At 38.7% G+C, this 21,301-nt stretch overlaps 1 protein-coding gene across 14 annotated transcripts in view; it reads left to right on the plus strand.

Moving 5' to 3' along the window:
- SLC41A2 (solute carrier family 41 member 2) overlaps positions 1-21,301 on the plus strand; it is a 149,200-nt gene that overhangs the window by 112,576 nt on the left and 15,323 nt on the right. For all 14 annotated transcript variants that reach the window (XM_044941408.2, XM_044941406.2, XM_044941410.2 and 11 more), the window contains 2 exons: positions 6,055-6,186; positions 7,573-7,721. In XM_044941408.2, the coding sequence (XP_044797343.1) occupies positions 6,055-6,186; positions 7,573-7,721 (281 nt within the window). The remainder of the gene's footprint in view (positions 1-6,054; positions 6,187-7,572; positions 7,722-21,301) is intronic.

The following is a 21,301-nucleotide window of genomic DNA, read 5'->3' on the forward strand; positions in this document are numbered from 1 at the left end:
CGTGTGGAAATTCCTTAAAAAACTGAAAATAGAACTGCCTTATGATCCAGCAATCCCACTGCTGGGCATACACACTGAGGAAACCAGAAGGGAAAGAGACACGTGTACCCCAATGTTCATCGCAGCACTGTTTATAATAGCCAGGACATGGAAGCAACCTAGATGTCCATCAGCAGATGAATGGATAAGAAAGCTATGGTACATATACACAATGGAGTACTACTCAGCCATTAAAAAGAACACATTTGAATCAGTTCTAATGAGGTGGATGAAACTGGAGCCTATTATACAGAGTGAAGTAAGCCAGAAAGAAAAACACCAATACAGTATACTAACGCATATATATGGAATTTAGAAAGATGGTAACAATAACCCTGTGTACGAGACAGCAAAAGAGACACTGATGTATAGAACAGTCTTATGGACTCTGTGAGAGAGGGAAAGGGTGGGAAGATTTGGGAGAATGGCATTGAAACATGTAAAATATCATGTATGAAACGAGTTGCCAGTCCAGGTTCGATGCACGATACTGGATGCTTGGGGCTGGTGCACTGGGACGACCCAGAGGGATGGTATGGGGAGGGAGGAGGGAGGAGGGTACAGGATGGGGAACACATGTATACCCGTGGTGGATTCATTTTGATATTTGGCAAAACTAATACAATTATGTAAAATTTAAAAGTAAAATAAAATAAAAAAAAAAAAAAGAAAACGAAGATCATGGCATCCAGTCCCATCACTTCATGGGAAATAGATGGGAAAACAGTGCAAACAGTGTCAGACTTTATTTTTCTGGGCTCCAAAATCACTGCAAATGGTGACTGCAGCCATGAAATTAAAAGACGCTTACTCCTTGGAAGGAAAGTTATGACCAACCTAGATAGCATATTGAAAAGCAGAGAGTTCGTCTAGTCAAGGCTATGGTTTTTCCTGTGGTCATGTATGGATGTGAGAGTTGGACTGTGAAGAAGGCTGAGTGCCGAAGAATTGATGCTTTTGAACTGTGGTGTTGAAGAAGACTCTTGAGAGTCCCTTGGACTGCAAGGAGATCCAACCAGTCCATTCTGAAGGAGATCAGCCCTGGGATTTCTTTGGAAGGACTGATGCTAAAGCTGAAACTCCAGTACTTTGGCCACCTCATGCGAAGAGTTGACTCATTGGAAAAGACTCTGATGCTGGGAGGGATTGGGGGCAAGAGGACAAAGGGACGACAGAGGATGATATGGCTGGATGGCATCACTAACTCGATGGACGTGAGTCTGAGTGAACTCCGGGAGTTGGTGATGGACAGGGAGGCCTGGCGTGCTGCGATCCATGGGGTTGCAAAGAGTCGGACACGACTGAGCGACTGATCTGATCTGATCTGATATATTTAACATTTTCAGCACTCTTGTTTCCTTTCTGTAGATTCAGATTTCCATCTAGCTTTGTTTTCCACCTGCCAGAAGTTCCTTTAATGTCTGCTGTAGGGCAGCTGTGCAGAGAAGACAGAGGCTTTAGGCCAGTACCTCCCAGCTTCCTTCTCCTTCCTCCTCTTTTACCCCTCTTCTTAACCTCTTAACCTTAACCTCTACTCTTAACCTTTTCTACTTGTATCCCAGAAGAAGAGTGGACTCTTTCATCTAAGACTGGCCACTTCACCTTTGAAGTCAAGTTGCTCAGTCGTGTCCGACTCTTTGCAACCGCATAGACTGTAGCCCACTAGGCTCCTCCATCCATGGAATTTTCTAGGCAAGAGTACTGGAGTGGGTTGCCATTTCCTTCTCCAGGGGATCTTCCCAACCCAGGGATCAAACCCGGGTCTCCCGCATTGCGGGCAGACACTTTACCATCTGAAGCACCAGGGAATCTTTACTAATTCACAATTCCATTACACCCCCACTGGTATTTTTTTTTGGTGTTTAATAACTATCTTATACACCTGTGGCTGATTCATGTCCATGTATGGCAAAAACCACCACAATATTGAAAAGTAATTAGCCTCCAATTATAATAAATAAATTAATTAAAATTATATTTTAAAATATGAAATAGCTATCCAACAAATTAGATCAGTGTCTGCTATGTACAGCTAGCAGTAAGACAAATTCCCTCTGTTATCATGATGCCTGTAGCTTGATTGAGATAGTGGCTATTTATGTTACAGAATGTAAAGAGCAAACAATTAGTAACTGTTCTGAGCTCTTGGTACCTTATCTGTTGGATGTTACCTGACAGGAGAACAACATATATGAAGTATAATGCTGTGGCTGCCATGAAAACTGTTTACCCAAGTTAAAATGAACTGTTTTACTTAGAGCTTTTACGATAGAGTAATTAAAAGACTTCCATTTAATATTAATTTTTGAATTAAAAATATGCAATTAAAAAACACTATTTATTGAAAAATCTATGTCAGTCTTTATTGATCTGCAGTACCTCTTTTGTATATGACAGATTTCGTGTGTGGATGTGTGTTGGGGGGTGAGTGTATGTGGTTATCAGTTTAAAGAAGTCCCCCTCAATTCCTGGTTTGCTAAGCATTTTTAATAATAAATAATAAAATGCTGAATTTTATCAACTTTTCTGTTTATTCATATAATATAATCATCTTTTTCCTTCATTTATTTGTTAATGTGCTATATGTATTATTTTCAATTATTAAGTCAGTCTTATATTCCTAAGATAAATCTGATTTTTTGGTGATGTATTTTACACATTTAACATTTTGCTGGATTTGGTTTGCCAGCAGATTGATATCTTTTTACATTTATTTTGATTCACAAGATTGGCTTATAATTTTCCTTTTTTATATTGTCATTGTTGGATTTTGAATGCAGAGTTATGCTAGTCTCATTATGTGAGTTTTTAAAAATGTTTTATTGGAGTATAGTTGATTTACAATGTTGTGTTAGTTTCAGGTGTACAGCAAAGTGAATCAGTTATACATACATCCACTCTTTTTTTTTTTAGCATTCTAGAGTCTTTTCCCAAATAGGCCATTATAGAGTACTCAGCAGAATTCCCTGTGCTATACAGCAGTTTCTTATTAGTTATTTTATATAGAGTAGTACTCTTCTCTTCTAATGTAAGATTTAATCCTGTGAATTTATAAGTACTACTCTAGGTACCTCCCACAAATCTCAATATGTTGTGTTTTCATTTTCATTAAATCCAGAATATTTTAAAATTTCCTATGTGATTTTTTTTCTTTGATTTGTGGGTTATTTGGAAGGGTATTATTTACTTTCCAGCATTTGGGGAAATTTTCAGATATCTATCTTTTCCATTGTGGCCAGAAAACATACTTTATATGTTGCAATTATTTCAAATTTATTGAACCTTGTTTTATGGCTCACAGTGTGGTCCATCTGTGTACACTTGTAAAAATTATGTATTCTGCTATTGTTGGGTGATGTGTCCTGTAAATGTCCTTTAGATCAAGTTGATTGATAATATTGTTAAAAAAACTTCTTCATAGTTCTGATTTTTTATCAGTGTGGTCTATCAGTTGATGAAAAAAGAGTGGTAAAGTCGCCAAGTATAAACACAAACTTGCTCATGTCATCATCTCTATGAAAGCGGGATTGTTTTCTCTGTTTTGCAGGAAGGCACCTGAGGCATTGAGAAGCTAAGGAGCTTGGAGGTGGGAGAGGGTGGTTGACTGGGCACTTTACTATTGGAAGATTGGGGTGGGGTTGGTTGGCCATGTCATGGGGAGCCCTCCAAGTTTGAACATCGAACTTCCTCTCTGGCATGTTAGACTCCTGCCTGCCCCTTGGAGCAAAATGAAGGTCTGAAGGAATCCCACTGTTAATTATGCAGACTTCCAGTTCATCCTTATTTTCCATCAGTACCACATAGTGTCTGGTATCCTTGAGGCCTGAGTCTCTCTTGTTCAGTTTCTATAGAAAACATTCTTTTATTCTCCCTCTTGAGCAGAACAGTTTTAAGAATGATGAGAGATTGCAGACATTTGCTCACTCCATTCATTCACAGGCTTTTATTTTTTATAGTGAAAACTTTTATATTTAGAATCAGCCGGCTGGACTCAGTTTAGATGATCCCAATTTTGTTGTTGTTGTTGTTGTTGTTCAGTCGCTCAGCCATGTCCAACTCTCTGGACTACAGCCTGCCAGCCTCCTCTGTCCATGGGGATTCAGGCAAGAACATTGGGGTAGGTTGCCATTTCCTTCTCCAGGGGATCTTACCAACCCAGGTCCCCTGCATCGCAGGCAGATTCTTTACCATCTGAGCCACCAGGGAAGCCCTCATATGAGACGGGGAGTCAGAAATGGATGCAGTTTCTTTCTCTTTTTTAAAAACTTATTTATTTATGCATTTAATTTTTGGCTGTGCTGGGTGTTCATTGCTGGGTGCAGGCTTTCTCTAACTGTGGTGAGCAGAAGCTACTCTCTAATTGCAGTGTGCAGGCTTCCAATTGTAGTGGCTTCTCTTGCAGAGCGTGGGCTCTAGAGCATGAGGGCTCCGTAGTTGTGACTCACAGGCTTTAGTTGCTCTGTGGCATGTAGGATCTTCTCAGACCGGGAATGGAACCTGTGCTCCCTGCATTGGCAGGCCGATTCTTAACCACTGGACCACCAGGGAAGTCCTGGATGTGATTCCTTGCTGTGTGCCACCAAGGTTGGCTCTCTCAAGTGTCCTGTCCTGCCTGAGTCTGTCTCACAAGCACTCATGGCACACTTGCAGAAACAGTTGACAGTGGGTGTAGACTCCCCTTGTGTCCAGGGCTCACAGGTATTCTTAATGATTATTTTAGCTCATGCTCAGCATTCAACAATTTGAAATTTTCAGTTGTTTTCTTCCTACTTGTTTTTATGGCTACTATCTCCTTCTCTCATAATCTGTCAAAGTAGGAAGAGTTTGGGTTGTCCTAATTCACCCTGGGTGTACTTACCACCCTTTGGAATTAATTTTGCTTGTTGGCATTAACTCCTCTTCCTCAGAGTACATGAGAGGATAATCTAGGTTAAAAGATCACTTTCTTGAGTATTTTTTTTCAGTGTCTTATACCAATTTCTTTAGTAATCTTGTCAAGGGATGTTTAACAGGAAGATTCCTACGTGCTGTTTCTCATAAATCCTGTGTTCCTTATCAAGTGGAGCAGCAAGCTGTTCCCGGGACTGAGGTCACTGTATGAGACAGGCTTGGGTCTCCTTCGGTAAACACTCTCCTTATGACAAAACTGCTTAGTCTCAATCCTCTTTCTTGAGATATGGATTGTCTCCTGACCTTGTGACCATTATTAATCCCTTGTTCCCTTGGTAACGGTTGCTCTACATTTGGTTCTCTGATCTTCTTGTACAAGAAATAAATTTTTTCTTGTACAAGAAAGAAACAGCCTATATATACTCACAGAAAGATCATTAAAGCACCTTTGCTCCATCAGAGCTTAGGTCCCCATGTCTTTTTTGTTTCTCTCTCTCTCTCTCTCCGGCTAATTCTCTGGAGTGTAGAAACCCGTCATGCTCACTCTACTGCCTGGGCTTCCAAGACCGCCTCAAGAAGGCACCCTGTGCCTTCATCCCCTTGAGAGGGCTCCCTGTGCCTTCGTGAGCGATGCAAGCCCTGTGTCAAGGGCTTTATTGGTTCTCTGCATAAACCAGGGAATATCAGCCTCTTTCTATCTTTCACTTTCTTATCGTCGACTCCGGACCACCAGGTCCCAGTCCATTAAAGGACCCCAACAAAATCTGAGAAGACATGTATCATGCCTTATCTATTTGAATAAATGTATTAAGATGATAAATGTGAAACATATTGTTACCTAGTTTTACATCTTGATTGCGATAGTAATTTTTAAAAATTACTTACTCTGCTTTCAGACCAAACAGTGAGTTAGATTTGAAAAAACAATGAATGAGTCATTCATAGCAGGAATTTTATGCCTTTGGAATATCTACATCAACATCAAATAAATCAACATTTCAGAAGAACTCTTTGTTCTGTTTTATTGGCCCAGAGGGTGACATAGAGACATAAATTCAGTTGACTTTGTGCACATTATTGAAAATACAAAGCTAACTATCTTATTTGTTTTTTCTTCTGTTTCAGGTATTGGTGGTAATTTGGTGGCCATTCAGGCCAGTAGGATTTCTACCTACCTTCATTTACACAGCATTCCAGGAGAATTGCCTGATGAACCCAAAGGTTGTTACTACCCTTTTAGAACTTTTTTTGGTCCAGGTAGGTGCTTGTGGATTTTTGCATATTTTATTCCTGGAACTCTTCCTCTCTATGAGTACAGGCAGGCAACATTTGTTGAATACATATTTTGTTTATGAATGTTGCCCAATTTTCTGTTTCTGAGAGCCAGATAGATTTTAAATAGAGTGGATTTTGTTCACTAAATCTCAGTGAACAGCAACAACCAAAGACTGTGGATCAATTTTGCAATTGTTAAAGAACCTTGTATAGTTTTTCTTTTTTATCTTTCTCTTGGATATCTTGTTTATAAGTTAGGAAAGAAGAACCTTGTGCATATAAGAAAACATTGTTAGGTGATTTAGGGAAGCATACTCTTTTATGGGCTTCCCTAATGGTTCAGCTGGTAAAGAATCCACCTGCAATGCAGGAGACCTGGGTTCGATCCTGAGTTGGGAAGATCCCCTGGAGAAGGGCATGGCAACCCACTCCAGTACTGTTGCCTGGACAATCCCCGTGGACAGAGATGCCTGGCGGGCCACAGTCCTTCGGGTTGCAAAAAGTCGGACACAACTGAGCAGCTAACCACATAGCACACACTCTTTCGTACATTAATCTTTTGACCTTTCTAAATGTAGGCCTTTGATTCCCAGCAAGCAGAATGAGAGGGGTAACCTCAGTTACAAGGACATTGTTATGTCCCAGGCATATGATATCCAAAAAACTAAACCACAATTTTATTTTATTTTTGACTGCACGTGTGGCGGGCATGCAGAACTTATGCCACCAGGGATCAAACCTGTGCTCCTTGCCGTGGAAGCTCAGAGTCTTAACCACTGGACCACCAGGGAAACCTCGAAACCACAATTTTAAACCTCACAATTCTTTAAAACTTTTTTTTTTCTGATGAAAATAAATGTATTGTAATAAGTGTAACTTTTGAATGAGGTTCAGAAATACCCAGTCTTTTAATAGCAGTGAAAGACTTCTAAAGGAAAAATAAAATTAAAACATTTAATGACCAAAAAACCTCTATTAGAAGATGATTAGGTATCATTTAGTTATTAAAATGATCAATAATAAGGAATTAAATGATGTAGGAAAAAAATACATTCCAGTACTTTAAGAACTTCATATTTTTTCTTTTGTCTTCCCTCCATTTTTCTAATGTTATAGTTTGATCAGTGTTCTTCACAGCAAGCTTTCATCAACCACCTTTCATTTAATTAATATATAACATATAGGGAAAATTTCTAAAAATTAAGAAAATTATAAATAGTTAAAATTCATTTTTAGCAATTGAATTTTATGTGATTCTGTGCACTATAGTAGTAATAACTAGAAGTAATCCTCAAATTTTAATAACTATGATCTATTATTCACCAATACATGATTTTGTTTTAACAACTTTTATATTTTATGTTACAGGAGTAAATAATAAGTCTGCTCAAGTTCTGCTGCTTTTAGTGATACCTGGACATTTAATTTTCCTCTACACTATTCATTTGATGAAAAGTGGTCACACTTCTTTAACTGTGATCTTTGTAGTAGTATACTTATTTGCTGCTGTGTTACAGGTAAGAGAGAAAACCTCTTGTAATTTTTTTTATGTTCAGATTAATGTTAAAGTATAACTAAGTCTAAAAGCACAAGAAATATTTTAACATTTTAAAAATCAGCTGAATGCCTTCATATTGATCTTCTTAAAACCAATAACTTTTAATATGATTTGATCAATAGACCTATTGGATTTCCTATTTTCTGGATTCTGTGTCCTCTCACTCTCCTCTTTTTTTTTTTTATTCTCTTCTTTAGTATGAATATGTCTTGGCAGATAAATTCCTGAGGAAGAGTGCTGCATAGGAGAAAAAATTTTGAGTCTTTGCATGTTGTAAAATGCTTTGAATAGGTTGACTGGATATAAAATTCTGTTTCTTTTAAATTTTCTTTTAAATTTTTGAAAGCAAGGAGAAAGCTTCCTTGCCTTTTAACTTCTCCTGTTACTATTGAAAAGAAGAGCAGATGCCATTCTCACTGCTGATCTCATGGTAGAAGTTTCTAGAAAGAAAATCTTTTCCTTTTCTGTATTGTTTTTAAATTTCTTCTGGTACTTATCTATGAGTTTTAAAGTAATATACCTAAGTTTCTAGTTCATGTTTAATTCCCTTTAGACTTTTGCTAACAAAAGTTGAGGATTTGGGGGCTGGCATAATGCTGTATCTTTCCCATATGGTTATATCACAGTTTGGGGTTAAATTAGTAGTCAATGTTTCTGTCATTGGGTCTATCTAAACATTGTTTGGGCTTCCTTGGTGGCTCAGATGGTAAAGAATCTGCCTGCAGTGTAGAAGACCTGGGAGATGACTGAGTTGGGAAGATCCCCTGGAGAAAGGCATGGCAACCCTATAGTGTTCTCCAGTGTTCTTGCCTGGAGAATCCCCATGGATAGAGGAGCCTGGCTTAGCTACGGTCCATGAGGTTGCAAAGAGTCGGACATGACCAAGCGACTAACACACACAAGCGTTGTTTACTACAGAGCCAGATAATGTACTATATTTCCTTTTTGTGTATTTTATTTTTCTTAGGGTTAATAATCACTTCTTTTTTCATTTGCCTCATTTTCTAGAAACCCATCCTTAATTTTTTCCAACTGTTCCATCTTTATTTTGGCTTTTTAGCCATGGCTTCTTGCTAAGCTCTGTAGGATTTAGTACCTCCTACTTTGAGAAATCCTAACTTAAGAGATGCATTCAAACAATTCTTTGAAAAAATATCATATGAATTTGGCCTTCAAGGGGGTTTGTAGGAGTGGGACTGGAGGATAAGTATGTGGAATTATTAATTTTCCAGTCGAAAGAAACTGCATTGACAGTAATAATGTTAACCGAATTAACTGACATCTACTGTGTTACCTATATGACCAGTGTTGTTCTAAATGCTTTACATGTAGAGACTCATTTTATTCTCACAAGTACTCTATGGGATTTGTTTTTCTGATATAAATCAGTGATTTTAAAAGTGAAGTACATGCAAAACAATGCATTGTTTACATAAAGGAAAGATTAAAACTTCTGTTTATGTATGTCTACCTCATTTGTTTAAAATATTTCTTCTGTTTTTATGATTGCTTTACAATAAGCATATTATCACAGTGTTAAGTAAAGTATACTTATTTATACTGAAGGACTGCATAAGCTAAAACTTTTGGAGATTACTGAGTAAAAGTATAGAGATGATAGAGCACAGAACTCAAGCCAGAAAATGGAAGTAATTCATACAGTGGATCTAACTAGAAGAAGAGAAGATGAGAAAAGATTAAAAGGGTAGATTAGGACCAATGTAAAAAGGCCTTAAATGCTCAACAAGGGAGACAAGAATCTACTCATAAAGTAACAAAACCCTTGTGACCTTATTGATGTTTTAACTTTTCTATAATGATTTATAGTGCTCGAGATTTTATTAGATGTCACCTATCAAATCATTCATTCATTTATTCCTTCAGTAAGCCTTCATTCTATTCATGATACTAGATGCAGGTATGGGCTTTAAATCCCAGGATGCATAAATTCAGGCCCTATACTCAAAGACTCACAGCCTGAAGAGAAGACTACTGAACAAATAACTGTACTATAATGTCACGTAATATAAATAAATGCTGGAAATAGCTATGCATAATTTGCTGTCAGAGGTTGGAAAAAAAAGCAACTAATCCTGTCTGGGGAGTAATATTTTTCTACTGTTCAGTAGGGACAGAAGTTATTTCAAATGCGTTTTTACTACTGGCTACCTTTATTGCTGTATATGCTATGGTCATTCATTATAATTTATTTTCTCCATGTATGTAAGTATTATGAAAAAGATGCTTTCCTCAATCTGATGGGAAATGTTTAAGAGACCATTCTTTGGTCTATTAAACACACCATTTTTAGAGTAAGTTCCTATTTGTAACTTTACCTCTTTACCTCATGGATGGATTTGACATTTATCTTTATGGTTCTTTGCCAAGATAGTGTCATGCACCATTTCACTTAAGTTAATGAAGGATATAAGACATTTATCTGAATTTATACAAATATTAGATTTCAACCTTATTCTCACAGTACACCTATATGTCTTTTGTTAGCCTCTGATGTAAATTCTGATTGTGGGTACATGCCCCAGTCGTGTCCGACTCTGTGACCCCAGGGACTGGGGCCCTCCAGGTTCCTCTGTCCATGGAATTCTCCAGGCTTAAATACTCGAGTGGGTTGCCATTTCCTTCTCCTGGGGATTTACCTGACCCAGGGATCGACCCCCTATCTCCAGCATTGGCGGATGTGTTTTTTACCACTGAACCACCTGGAAAGCCCAAATTCTGATGAATAAAGTTTGAAAAACTAGAATTAAGGAAAGAGTAATTACTAATCTCACTGTGTATTCAAACCTCCTCTGTAAAGTGGGAGGGATATAGACAGTACAACTTAAATGATTTTTCAACTTCATGATGTGCAAAAGCAATAATGCATTCAGTGGAAACCATACTTCAGTTTTTGAATTTTGATATTTCCCAGGCTAGTGATACTCAGTATAATCCTGACTTAAGATCTGGGCAGTGACAGTCAGCCACAGTTCCCAGTCAGCTGTACGATCATGAGGGCAACCAACCAATAAACCGATCCACTTAAGACCATTCTGTACCCAGACAACCATTCTGTTTTTCACTTTCAGTACAGTAGTGAATGAATTATATCAACTATTCAGTACTTTAGTGTAAAATAGGCTTTGTGTTAGATGATTTTGCCCAGCTGTAGAATAATGTTAGTGTTCTGAGCACATTTAAGGCAGGCTAGGCTAAGCTATGATGTTCAGTAGGGTAGTTGTATTAAATGCATTTACAGTGTTTTCAACTTACCATGGTTTTTTTGGATGTATCCTCATGATAAGGTAAGGAAGATCTGTAGTAGTACCTGCCTCATAGGCACTTTGGAGGATTAAATGATTTAATTACTTGGCTTCATAGTACATGCTATATGAATGTTGGCTGATGCTATTGTTATTGTTACTGTTATTAAACATAGAATTATAAATGGTGAATCATTAATCTCTGAGTGACAGTTGAAATTTTTTTTAATCTTGTAGTATTGATTGAATTTTCTTATGTGTCTTTTACAACTTTCATTTTTATGAGTTTGTGTTTTTAGTCCTCCCCAAGAATTAGATACCTTCCAGAGAAGATCTTTGTTTTTGTACCTGACATTGTATTATTCCAATGGAATAGTTTAGAATCTGCTTGTAAATTCTCAATTCAAATCTTCATGCTCCAGCACTAACATATCTAACACATACATGAGCACACACATTCACATATCTCTGTGGAGGCTTGAGGTTTAGATTAAAAATCTTGACCTTTCCCTGCCTACTTCACTTAATCCAAATATGGAAGAATAAATAAAAACTTTTTAAAGATGAAGAATTCTTTACCACTTAAGACATATATTTTAATATTCTTTACTCAGCTGGCTTCCTTTTTTGATCTAGGTTTAAGCGATTCATGGGGTCGCAAAGAGTCGGACACGACTGAGCGACTGAACTGAACTGAACTGAAACTTACATTCAAAATCTTGGTTGAAGTCCCAGCTCTTACTTAAATATTTCAGTCCATACCTGTCTTCCCGTCACTAAAATCTGTATTTTGATTAGTTATTCCATAGTAAAATTTTCTAATGCATGCTTAATTTTTCTCTATATAGATTCCTACCTCCTTGAGGGTAGAGACCAGGCCTTTTGGTATTCTCTCAAGACATGATAGAATGGTTTTGTTTTGTTTTGGGGGGTATAATTGCTTTACAACGTTGTGTTAGTTTCTGCTGTACAACAAAGTGAACAAGACATAACATATATCCTCAGCGCCACCCCACCCCTCCAGGTCATCACAGCACCCGGCTGAGCTCCCTGTGCTCGAACAGTTTCCCACTGGCTACTTGTTTTGCGCATGGTAGTGTATATATGTCCCTGTTACTCTCTCAATTCAATTCTTGATATTTCACTCTCTTCTCAGACTAATATTCTTTAAGGAAACTTCCCCCCACCACCTAATTCCTCACCCAACAATATGAAGTAAATCCACTTGAAAGAAACTTGATATCGAACTTATTATAATGACATAGTGACAGTTCTTTGCAGTATTTTTGCACTTACTCAGATGTCATCTTCTGGAAGTCTTTCTTGAATACCTAATTTGGTCTAAGTGCCTTTATTCTCTGTTCCCATGGTACCCTGTGAATGCCATTACCCTAGCTTTTCCACATTATATTGACATTGTCTGTTCATGTATCTGTCTCACCCATTCTACAGAAAAGGTCTTTGTTTTACTCTTTTTTTTTGTCTCTGGCATCTTGCCCCATCTCTAGTGCTCAATTAATGTTTGTTAAACTAAATGACTATATCTTGGTAGCTCTGTTTCCCTCTTCGGGAAGAGAAAAGTTTATAACTGTATTTAGGTACCAGAAATTCCAGAAAAACTGAGAAATCTAAATTTTCTCCTTGCTCCAAATTTCCTCTTTCACGGACCTAGGTATTTAAAATAAAAGGCAATGAAAAATAAAACACAAATACCACAGATTCTGTTGGCACTCAGTTAGAATTGTAAGGATTTACTGAAATGTTTAGCAATGAAATAACTTAAATGCTTCGAGATGAAATATGGTGCACTGTCACTTTAAGGGAGCGTGCAGGGTTGACTTCAGCTAAAGCAGAATTGGGAATGAGTTGGAAATGGATGCACCTGAGGGAATAGGACATGAGAGTGGTGTGGGGACAGTTTGTATTCTACTTTTGTATATGTTTGAATTTTTACATAGTAAGGAATTTTAAAATGTTATTTATTTACTTGTTTTTGGCTGTGCTGGGCCTTCATTACTGCATGCAGTCTCTCCCTAGTTGTGGTGCGTGGGCTTCTCATCGCGGTGGCTTCTCTTGTTGCAGAGCACAAGCTCTAGGGCGCTGAGGCTTTAGTACTTAAGGTTCATGGGCTTAGTTGCCACTCAGCATATGGGATCTTCCTAGACTAGGGATCGAACCTGTGTCTCCTGATGGATTCTTAGCCACTGGATCACCAGGAAGTCCAGTAAGGAGTTTTTAAACTTAAGGTTTTTCAGAGAATATTGACTTAGTAATTTTGGTCCTATAGCTGATTATTTCTTAAAGTAAAAAGTAAACTTGAAATTGAAATTGTTTGGGACTTAGAATGGTTGAGTTTGTGTCTTTTTTTGCCCCAGGTGCACATTGTCCATTTTTTGAAACTGTTTTTTAAATTTAAAAATCTACATACTTGTCACAAATTTCCTTGTTTAGGTATTTATCCTGTGTCTTGAAATTAGAAGGACCCTAATGAATGTGCTTTTGTGATGTGATGTTTAGTCCGCATAGAGTCAGTAGGTATGATGGATTGTGCTCTTACTCTTGTTCCTGCCCAGAGCCCAGGAGCAGCCAGAGTAATTGGAATATGTCAAGGCTGGAGTAATGTGCTGAAGGCATTCAGTTTAGTTCACCACCAGCAACAATGCATTTTGAGGGTTTTTTTGTTTTCTCAACATTAAGAATGGATCGGCACCAAGCTGACCATGCTGATCACCCATTCTACCTTTTATGCCATCAGTCAGCATTTATGAGACTGCTGGCTATGGCTAAGAGTACAGTTGCTGGCTTTAAACGAGAATTTTTATCTGCATCAAATTAGCTCATGGAACCCACAACTTTGATTTCGTAGAACCAGAGTGTATACTTTCTTCTGCAGACTTAGAGATGATTGAATTCTTTCTCACCAAGCAGTCATTTCCTCTGCCTTCACATCTTATTTATTCACATGCTCCATTGACTGCTCAGAACCTGTTAATTTGTTAAATCAAAGGCATAATACAGTATTTCAGGCTATGACAGACCTTGTTGGCCTTCCTTCTAAGATGTGCAAAAGGGAATTTTGATATCTCCTCAGGGTTTTCTATTTCACTTATTTGCCTCATTCCCTGCAGTCCTTTTCAAGGATGTGGTACCTGGACAGCATAATAAACCTGAGAAGGTACAAAGATAACTATCAAACAAATAAGCAGACTGATGATCTCTTCATCAAAGAAAGAACAGCATTCATTGCAGCTCATTTCCCTATTTAATTTAAAACCTCTACTAGTTCACTTTAGTGTTTGAAATCCTAAATATGCTTCCTTTGTCTGTGAAGAGATAAAAGCTTAAACTTTGGATGACATAACCTACAAAAGGCAAAAAGATAGGCCCATATGGAGTATATTAATATTTGTTCTGCTATAAAATAGTTCAGTGGGAAAGAAAAATGAGACTTTTCTAGCCCGAGAGGCCTATTAAATTCCAACAAAGTGTTTGTTAATATAATTCAGGAAGAATGAAGCAAAACCATTTCTAAATGAAAATTTTAATTCCCTCTTTTAGGCACCGATTGTTTCATATTCAAAATTAGTTTGCTAAGAACGTTTCTAAACTCCTAGCAGTACCAAATACCATGGGAAATTCTTGTGAACATTTGTGGAAAACCTGACTGTGTCTGTTCTTTAACGTGGGAGAGGCAAAATGTTTCCCTTCAGTGGTGGAATGAAGGTGAAAATATAAATATCAGGATTTTACCCACTGTATAATGCTCATAATCTTCCAAGCATGGTGCTAGTCACTGTACAAAAGAAATAGAAGATATTGTCCCTGCCCTGCACAGTCTTCTCTTAGCTGTGGGAAATGAGATTTAAATGCATAAAATAATTAGAGAGGAACTGAAGACTTAACCTCCTTATGCTGCTAAGTTGCTTCAGTCGTGTCTGACTCTGTGTGACCCCATAGACGGCAGCCCACCAGGCTCCCCCGTCCCTGGGATTCTCCAGGCAAGAACACTGGAGTGGGTTGCCATTTCCTTCTCCAATGCATGAAAGTGAAAAGTGAAAGTGATGTCTCCCAGTTGTGTCCGACTCTTCGCGACCCCATGGACTGCAGCCTATCAGGCTCCTCCGTCCATGGGATTTTCCAGGCAAGAGTACTGGCGTGGGGTGCCATTGCCTTCTCCATAACCTCCTTATAACAGTAAGTTATAAGCATCTTCCCATGTACCTTCAGAATCAAACTCTACACTTATGCATGGATTTCATTATTTAAAAGTGCTTTAGTAGGTTTGGGGTGGGGGGGTGGTTTAAAAGGGAAGATCAGAGTATACACTATATCTCATGAGAAGCTTGAATTAATATCAGTAAATATGAAACTTCCCTTAGCAAAACAGTAGTACTTACACTTGTTTCTTTAAAAATATTTATTTATTTGGCTGCACCAGGTCTTAGTTGTGGCATTTGGGATCTAGTTCCCTGACCAGGGATCAAACCCAGGTCCCACCCTTCATTGGGAGCACAGAGTGTTAGCCACTGGACCACCAGGGAAGTCCCATATACTTCTTATTAATATAATTTTGAAAGCAGAAGTCTCTTTAGTTTTTATTGCTGCCTTTTCAGTAGGCAGTGTTTTGTTTTGTCTTTTCATTTTATGAAAGTGAAAAGTAAAAGTGAAAGCCACTCAGTAGTGTCCAACTCTTTGTGACCCCATGGACTGTGGTCTGCCAGGCTCCTTTGTCAATGTAATTCTCCGGGCAAGAATACTGGAGTGGGTAGCCATTCCCTTCTCCAGGGAGTCTTCCCAACCCAGGGATCAAACTTGGGTCTCCCACACTGAAGGCAGATTCCACCAGGGAAGCCATTTTATACTTACATGCCAATTGCACCGTCTTATATTTCCAAGGATGTTCATGTTTTCTAGAAACATGTTCATTTTTTCAAGAAAAAATATTCTCAACAAAGCCCAAGCCCAACTTACATGAGCAAATGAATGACTCTCATAATAAAATTAATAATCTGAATATTGAATAATGAATTTCCTAAGAAGTGTTTCTGTTTCATAAATAATAGTTCATTTGTTTTGAGATCTGTGTTGGTAACATGAACGTGGTCACAGCACAAATACAGATTAAGAGTAAACATCTTCCATTTTTCATCTAGTAAAACATGCTCAGGGCAGAAATATGGTCCATGGACGTCCTAACAGAAACAGCATCTTAATTGGCAGTGTCTTAGTTCTGAAGTCACATTCACATGATTCATTGTCATTATTTTAACTACAAAGATAAATGAATAAATGTTTTCACAGAAGGAAAATATTTATAAACCTTTTAAATCACCACATATGTCACATACGAAGGACAAAGGAAGAAAAGATCAATGTGCAGAACATTGTAGAAACATCACAGAGCTCTTCATCGTCAGAGCAGAGTCTGAACTTCTGCTCTGCTGCTTATTTAGTGACTTTAGTCAAGTTCTGTAACATTTCTGGCCTTATTTTTTTCCCTCCCTCAAAGGATAGTAAGGAGGACTAAGCTAATAGTATTCAGTGCTTGGTAGAATTAGCGCGCGTTCAGTCGTGTCCGACTCTTTGCAGCCCTGTGGATTATAGCCCACCAGGTTCCTCTGTCCATAGAATTTTCCAGGCAAGAATGCTGGAGCAGGTTGCCATTTCCAATCCAAATTGTGATTAGAGAGACAAGCATAAACCCTGACTGTCCTGGGCAAACCAGAAGTAGAGTGACTGCAGTGACCACTCAGATCCCTTCTTGCATTTCCAGTAGTTGATTTTGTGAATTCCCAGTCCTCCGATAAAGATGATTTGTTACAAAGCATTGTTGTGCATAGTTAGTAATGTATATTCTAATATTAAAATTATCTGGCAACTAAGACAGTATTTGATATTAACATCCATAATTGCTACTAAGGTAATATTAAGTTCACTTGGCTTTTATGGGTTAGCCAGAGAACCCAGGCAACACATAAAGTGTTATTTTCCTAAAAAAACTGTGTTCTAAGTCCAAATAGCTAATTTTGAATTAGTCTGTTTTTATGTTAGAAAGTATCTGTTTTTGCATTTGTTCAGCCTAAAACAATCTCCTTCAGGTTCCCAGGTGCATTCTGTATTCTAATATCTCTGTATTTTACCTAAAAGTCTGTATTTACCTATTTCTGCCACAGTGTGACTTGTTATTTTACACTGTTCAGCTTTATCTCCTCCTGATCTGTGACTTTTGAGAGGAAAAGAGTACCGATTCTCTTGTATATAAGCCTGTGTATCTCCTTATCACCTAAGTTGTTCATTCTGAAAATTTTCCTTCTCTGACAATTCCCTTCATGAGGTTTGGTGCTCTAGCTACTTCATATATATATATATGTTTACAAAGTGGTAATAGCAAATACTTATATAACATATATTCCGAGCCATGCTCTCTACGAGGCACTTCAGGTACATGAGCTCACTGAATACTCACCACAACCCAGTGAGGTAAGTCATAACTAGTTTCCATTTACAGATGAGGCAGTTGATGTGGAGAATTTGAGCGACTGGTCCAAGTCCACACAGCAAGATGGAGTCTGGATCCAATGAACACTGCTAACCACTGTATTTTACAAGAATACGTTTGACACTGTTTTGCTCTTAGTGAGGGCCATAGTTTTTAGGATGCAGTTTTTGAAGATTTACAGCTGCCTCTTCTCTCTGGTTTTGTTAGCTCTTCATACTTCTTCTAGTCCAGTGTTCTGCCTCTAAAGGGCATTCATTCCACAGAGTTTACTTAGGATCTGTGCCTACTGAAGTTAAGTAGGAATCCAGGCAAGGACATAAATATATCCCGAGAGAAGGACTCAGTGCTATGGAATTTCAGTACTGGGAGGTTATTTTTCTAGGTGGGGAGGGAACCTTTATTTTATTTTTAATTTTTTTTTTTATGGCCATGCCATGAGGCATATGTGGTCTTAGTTCCCCAACCAGAGATCAAACCCATGTCCCCTGTGTTGGAAACTCCAAGTGTTAACCGCTGGACTGCTATGGAAGTTCCAGGGAAGTTTTATAATGGATAAAATTTTGTTTCTTGCAATCCACAGAAAATGCCATTTCAGCAAAAGGGAGTTGTTATTGTTCAGTTGCTAAATTGTATCCAACTCTTTGCAACTGCATGGACTGCAGTTTGCTAGGCTTCCCTGTCCTTCACTGAATAAATGAGAAAACTCAGGATAAGGTGATAGTAATAGTTGTCAGAAATAGTAAGAAAATTTACAGAAAGAGTAAGAATGTTTCTGGAGCAAAGAGTTTATGGACGAGAATAATGGAAAATAAGGTTGAAAATTTCAGATTATGATAAGATCATAAAAGGGTCTTGAAGTACAGACTGAAGAGTTCAGTTTATTCTACAGAATGAAGATTTTCAACATTTTTCCCATTCCTAACAAACTTGAGAGATCTGATACATTCCTCAGATGCAGCATCATATAACGTGGAAGGGCTTGAGCTTTACTTTCCCCACTCACTGCCTGTATTAGTTTGATCAAGGTAATTTCTCATCTGTAAAAAGAGGCTAAGGATAGACCTCTACCCTTCCCTGTCCCCAGTAGTGTCTTATTATTATAATATCATCATCTCTTATGGCTGTGGACTACTGGGACAGTAAGTATCAGGTTATCAATGAGAGGATCGGAACTTGGTGGAATCTAGTGCTGAATCTCTTTCATGATTCTAATACCCAACTCCTTCCTTGCGCTCATTCTTCTAAGTAAGGACAATGTAGCCATATGGTGACAATGTGGCCATAATTGAAATCCCAAGATAACCACCCAATCAGTTCAGTTCAGTGGCTCAGTCGTGTCCGACTCTGCAACCCCATGAACTGCAGCACACCAGGCCTCCCTGTCCATCACCAACTCCCAGAGTCCATCCTAACTCATGTCCACTGAGTTGGTGATGCCATCCAACCATCTCATCCTCTGTCATCCCCTTCTCCTCCTGCCCTCAATCTTTCCCAGCATCAGGGTCTTTTCAAATGAGTCAGCTCTTCACATCAGGTAGCCAAAGTATTGGAGTTTCAGCTTCAACATCAGTCCTTCCAATGAACACCCAGGACTGATCTCCTTTAGGATGGACTGGTTGGATCTCCTTGCAGTCCAAAGGACTCTAAATAGCTGAGCAAGTTAATTGACTTAGCCTTGAGCAAGTTACTTAATTCCTTGGGGGAGTCTTATTGTTCTTGCCTGTAAAATGAGGATAATCTTTCTTCTTTTCACAGTAGTTATAATGTTTAAATACCTGGCACATAGTAGGCCCCTATTATATGGTGTGGTTATGTCTTTTTTTAATTATGAAAGTGAAAGTCGCTCAGTTGTGTCCGACTCTCTGCAACCCCATGTAGTGTATAGTCCTTGGAATTCTCTAGGCCAGAATACTGGAATGGGAAGCCTTTCCCTTTTCCAGGGGATTTTTCCCAACCCCGGGATCAAACCCAGATCTCCTGCATTGCAGGCGGATTCTTTATTGGCTGAGCCACAAGGGAAGCCCAAGAATACTGGAGTGCGTAGCCTATCCCTTCTCCAGGGGATCTTCCTGACCCAAGAATCATAGCAGGGTCTCCTGCATTGCAAGTGGATTCTTTACCAACTGAGCTATCAGGGAAGCCTTTAATTATGACATTAAGTCAAATCCTATTCCCAGATGTCATCTCAAAGGAAAGAGCTAAGCAATGAAGAGATTTTAACAGATTGTCTGATTTCATGTACATTTTTCCTCCTTTATCAGGATTTAAATCCACCAGGTTCCAACGGGGAAGTAAGGGTCCCTGAATTCTTTCTGTGTGACTCTTCTGCCCCTGTCTGTTGGTGGGTTTCTGTCTGTCAGCTTGGGTTGAGTGGAAACTGTGAAGAGAATGATAAAGGAAGTGTAAAGGGAGACCTATAGTTCCATGGAGTTATTTTTTCTAGTTGTAAAAATCTAGTTTAACTTTAGGAGTTGATTAATATAGTGAAAGAAGGAAGTTGAAACAAGTATTTTTTGAGATTCCTTTTTAGCCCTGTGTGCTCAGTCACCCAGTAGTGTCTGACTCTTTGTGACCGACCCCATGAACTGTATCCCTCTAGCCTCCTCTCTCTGTGGAATTTTCCAGGCAAGAATATTGGAGTGGGTTACCATTGCCTACTCCAGGGGATCTTCCTGACCCAGGGATCAAACCTGGGACTTTAGTCCTGGGATTACCTTTTTTGTGATACCATACTGTATTATGCTATTATAGCTTAGATTCAGTTCAGTTCAGTTCAGTCGCTCAGTCATGTCCGACTCTTTGTGACCCCATGAATCGCAACATGCCAGGCCTCCCTGTCCATCACCATCTCCCGGAGTTCACTCAAACTCATGTCCATCGAGTCGGTGATGCCATCCAGCCATCTCATTCTCTGTCGTCCCCTTTTCCTCTTGCCCCCAATCCCTCCCAGCATCAGAATCTTTTCCAGTGAGTCAACTCTTTGCATGAGGTGGCAAAGTACTGGAGTCTCAGCTTTAGCATCATTACTTCCAATGAACACCCAGGACTGATCTCCTTTAGGATGGACTGGTTGGATCTCCTTGCAGTCCAAGGGAGTCTCAAGAGTCTTCTCCAACACCACAGTTCAAAAGCATCAATTCTTCGGCACTCAGCTTTCTTCACAGCTTAGATTACAGGATCTTAAAATTGAGACACTTTCCTAAATCCATATTTATGATTCATTCTCTGGAGAGGTGAAACAATGGCCTGCCTCATCAGAGGCACAGCATGGCAGAGCCCCATGGAGCAAGACATTCAGAAGGAGAGCTCTTTTCCATCCTGTCAAGCCTGACACTGTTAGGACCAGAGAAGCTGAGCCTTGTTTTTCTGGTGTTCTGGTTAAGAATATTACTCCAGTGCTCTGAGTTCTGCTGCAATTGCAGACGTGACTTAGAGGAATTTTCACAACATCTGCTTAAAAAAAAATCTTATAACACACTAAAAAGCCTCTTGATGAAAGTGAAAGGAGAGTGAAAAAGTTGGCTTAAAGCTCAACATTCAGAAAACTAAGATCATGGCATCTGGTCCCATCACTTCATGGGAAATAGATGGGGAAACAGTGGAAAACAGTGTCAGACTTTATTTTTCTGGGCTCCAAAATCACTGCAGATGGTGACTGCAGCAATGAAATTAAAAGACACTTACTCCTTGGAAGGAAAGTTATGACCAACCTAGATAGCATATTCAAAAGCAGAGACATTACTTTGCCAACAAAGGTCCGTCTAGTCAAGGCTTTGG

Source organism: Bubalus bubalis, chromosome 4, assembly GCF_019923935.1.
Source record: "Bubalus bubalis isolate 160015118507 breed Murrah chromosome 4, NDDB_SH_1, whole genome shotgun sequence".
Lineage (NCBI taxonomy): Eukaryota > Metazoa > Chordata > Mammalia > Artiodactyla > Bovidae > Bubalus > Bubalus bubalis.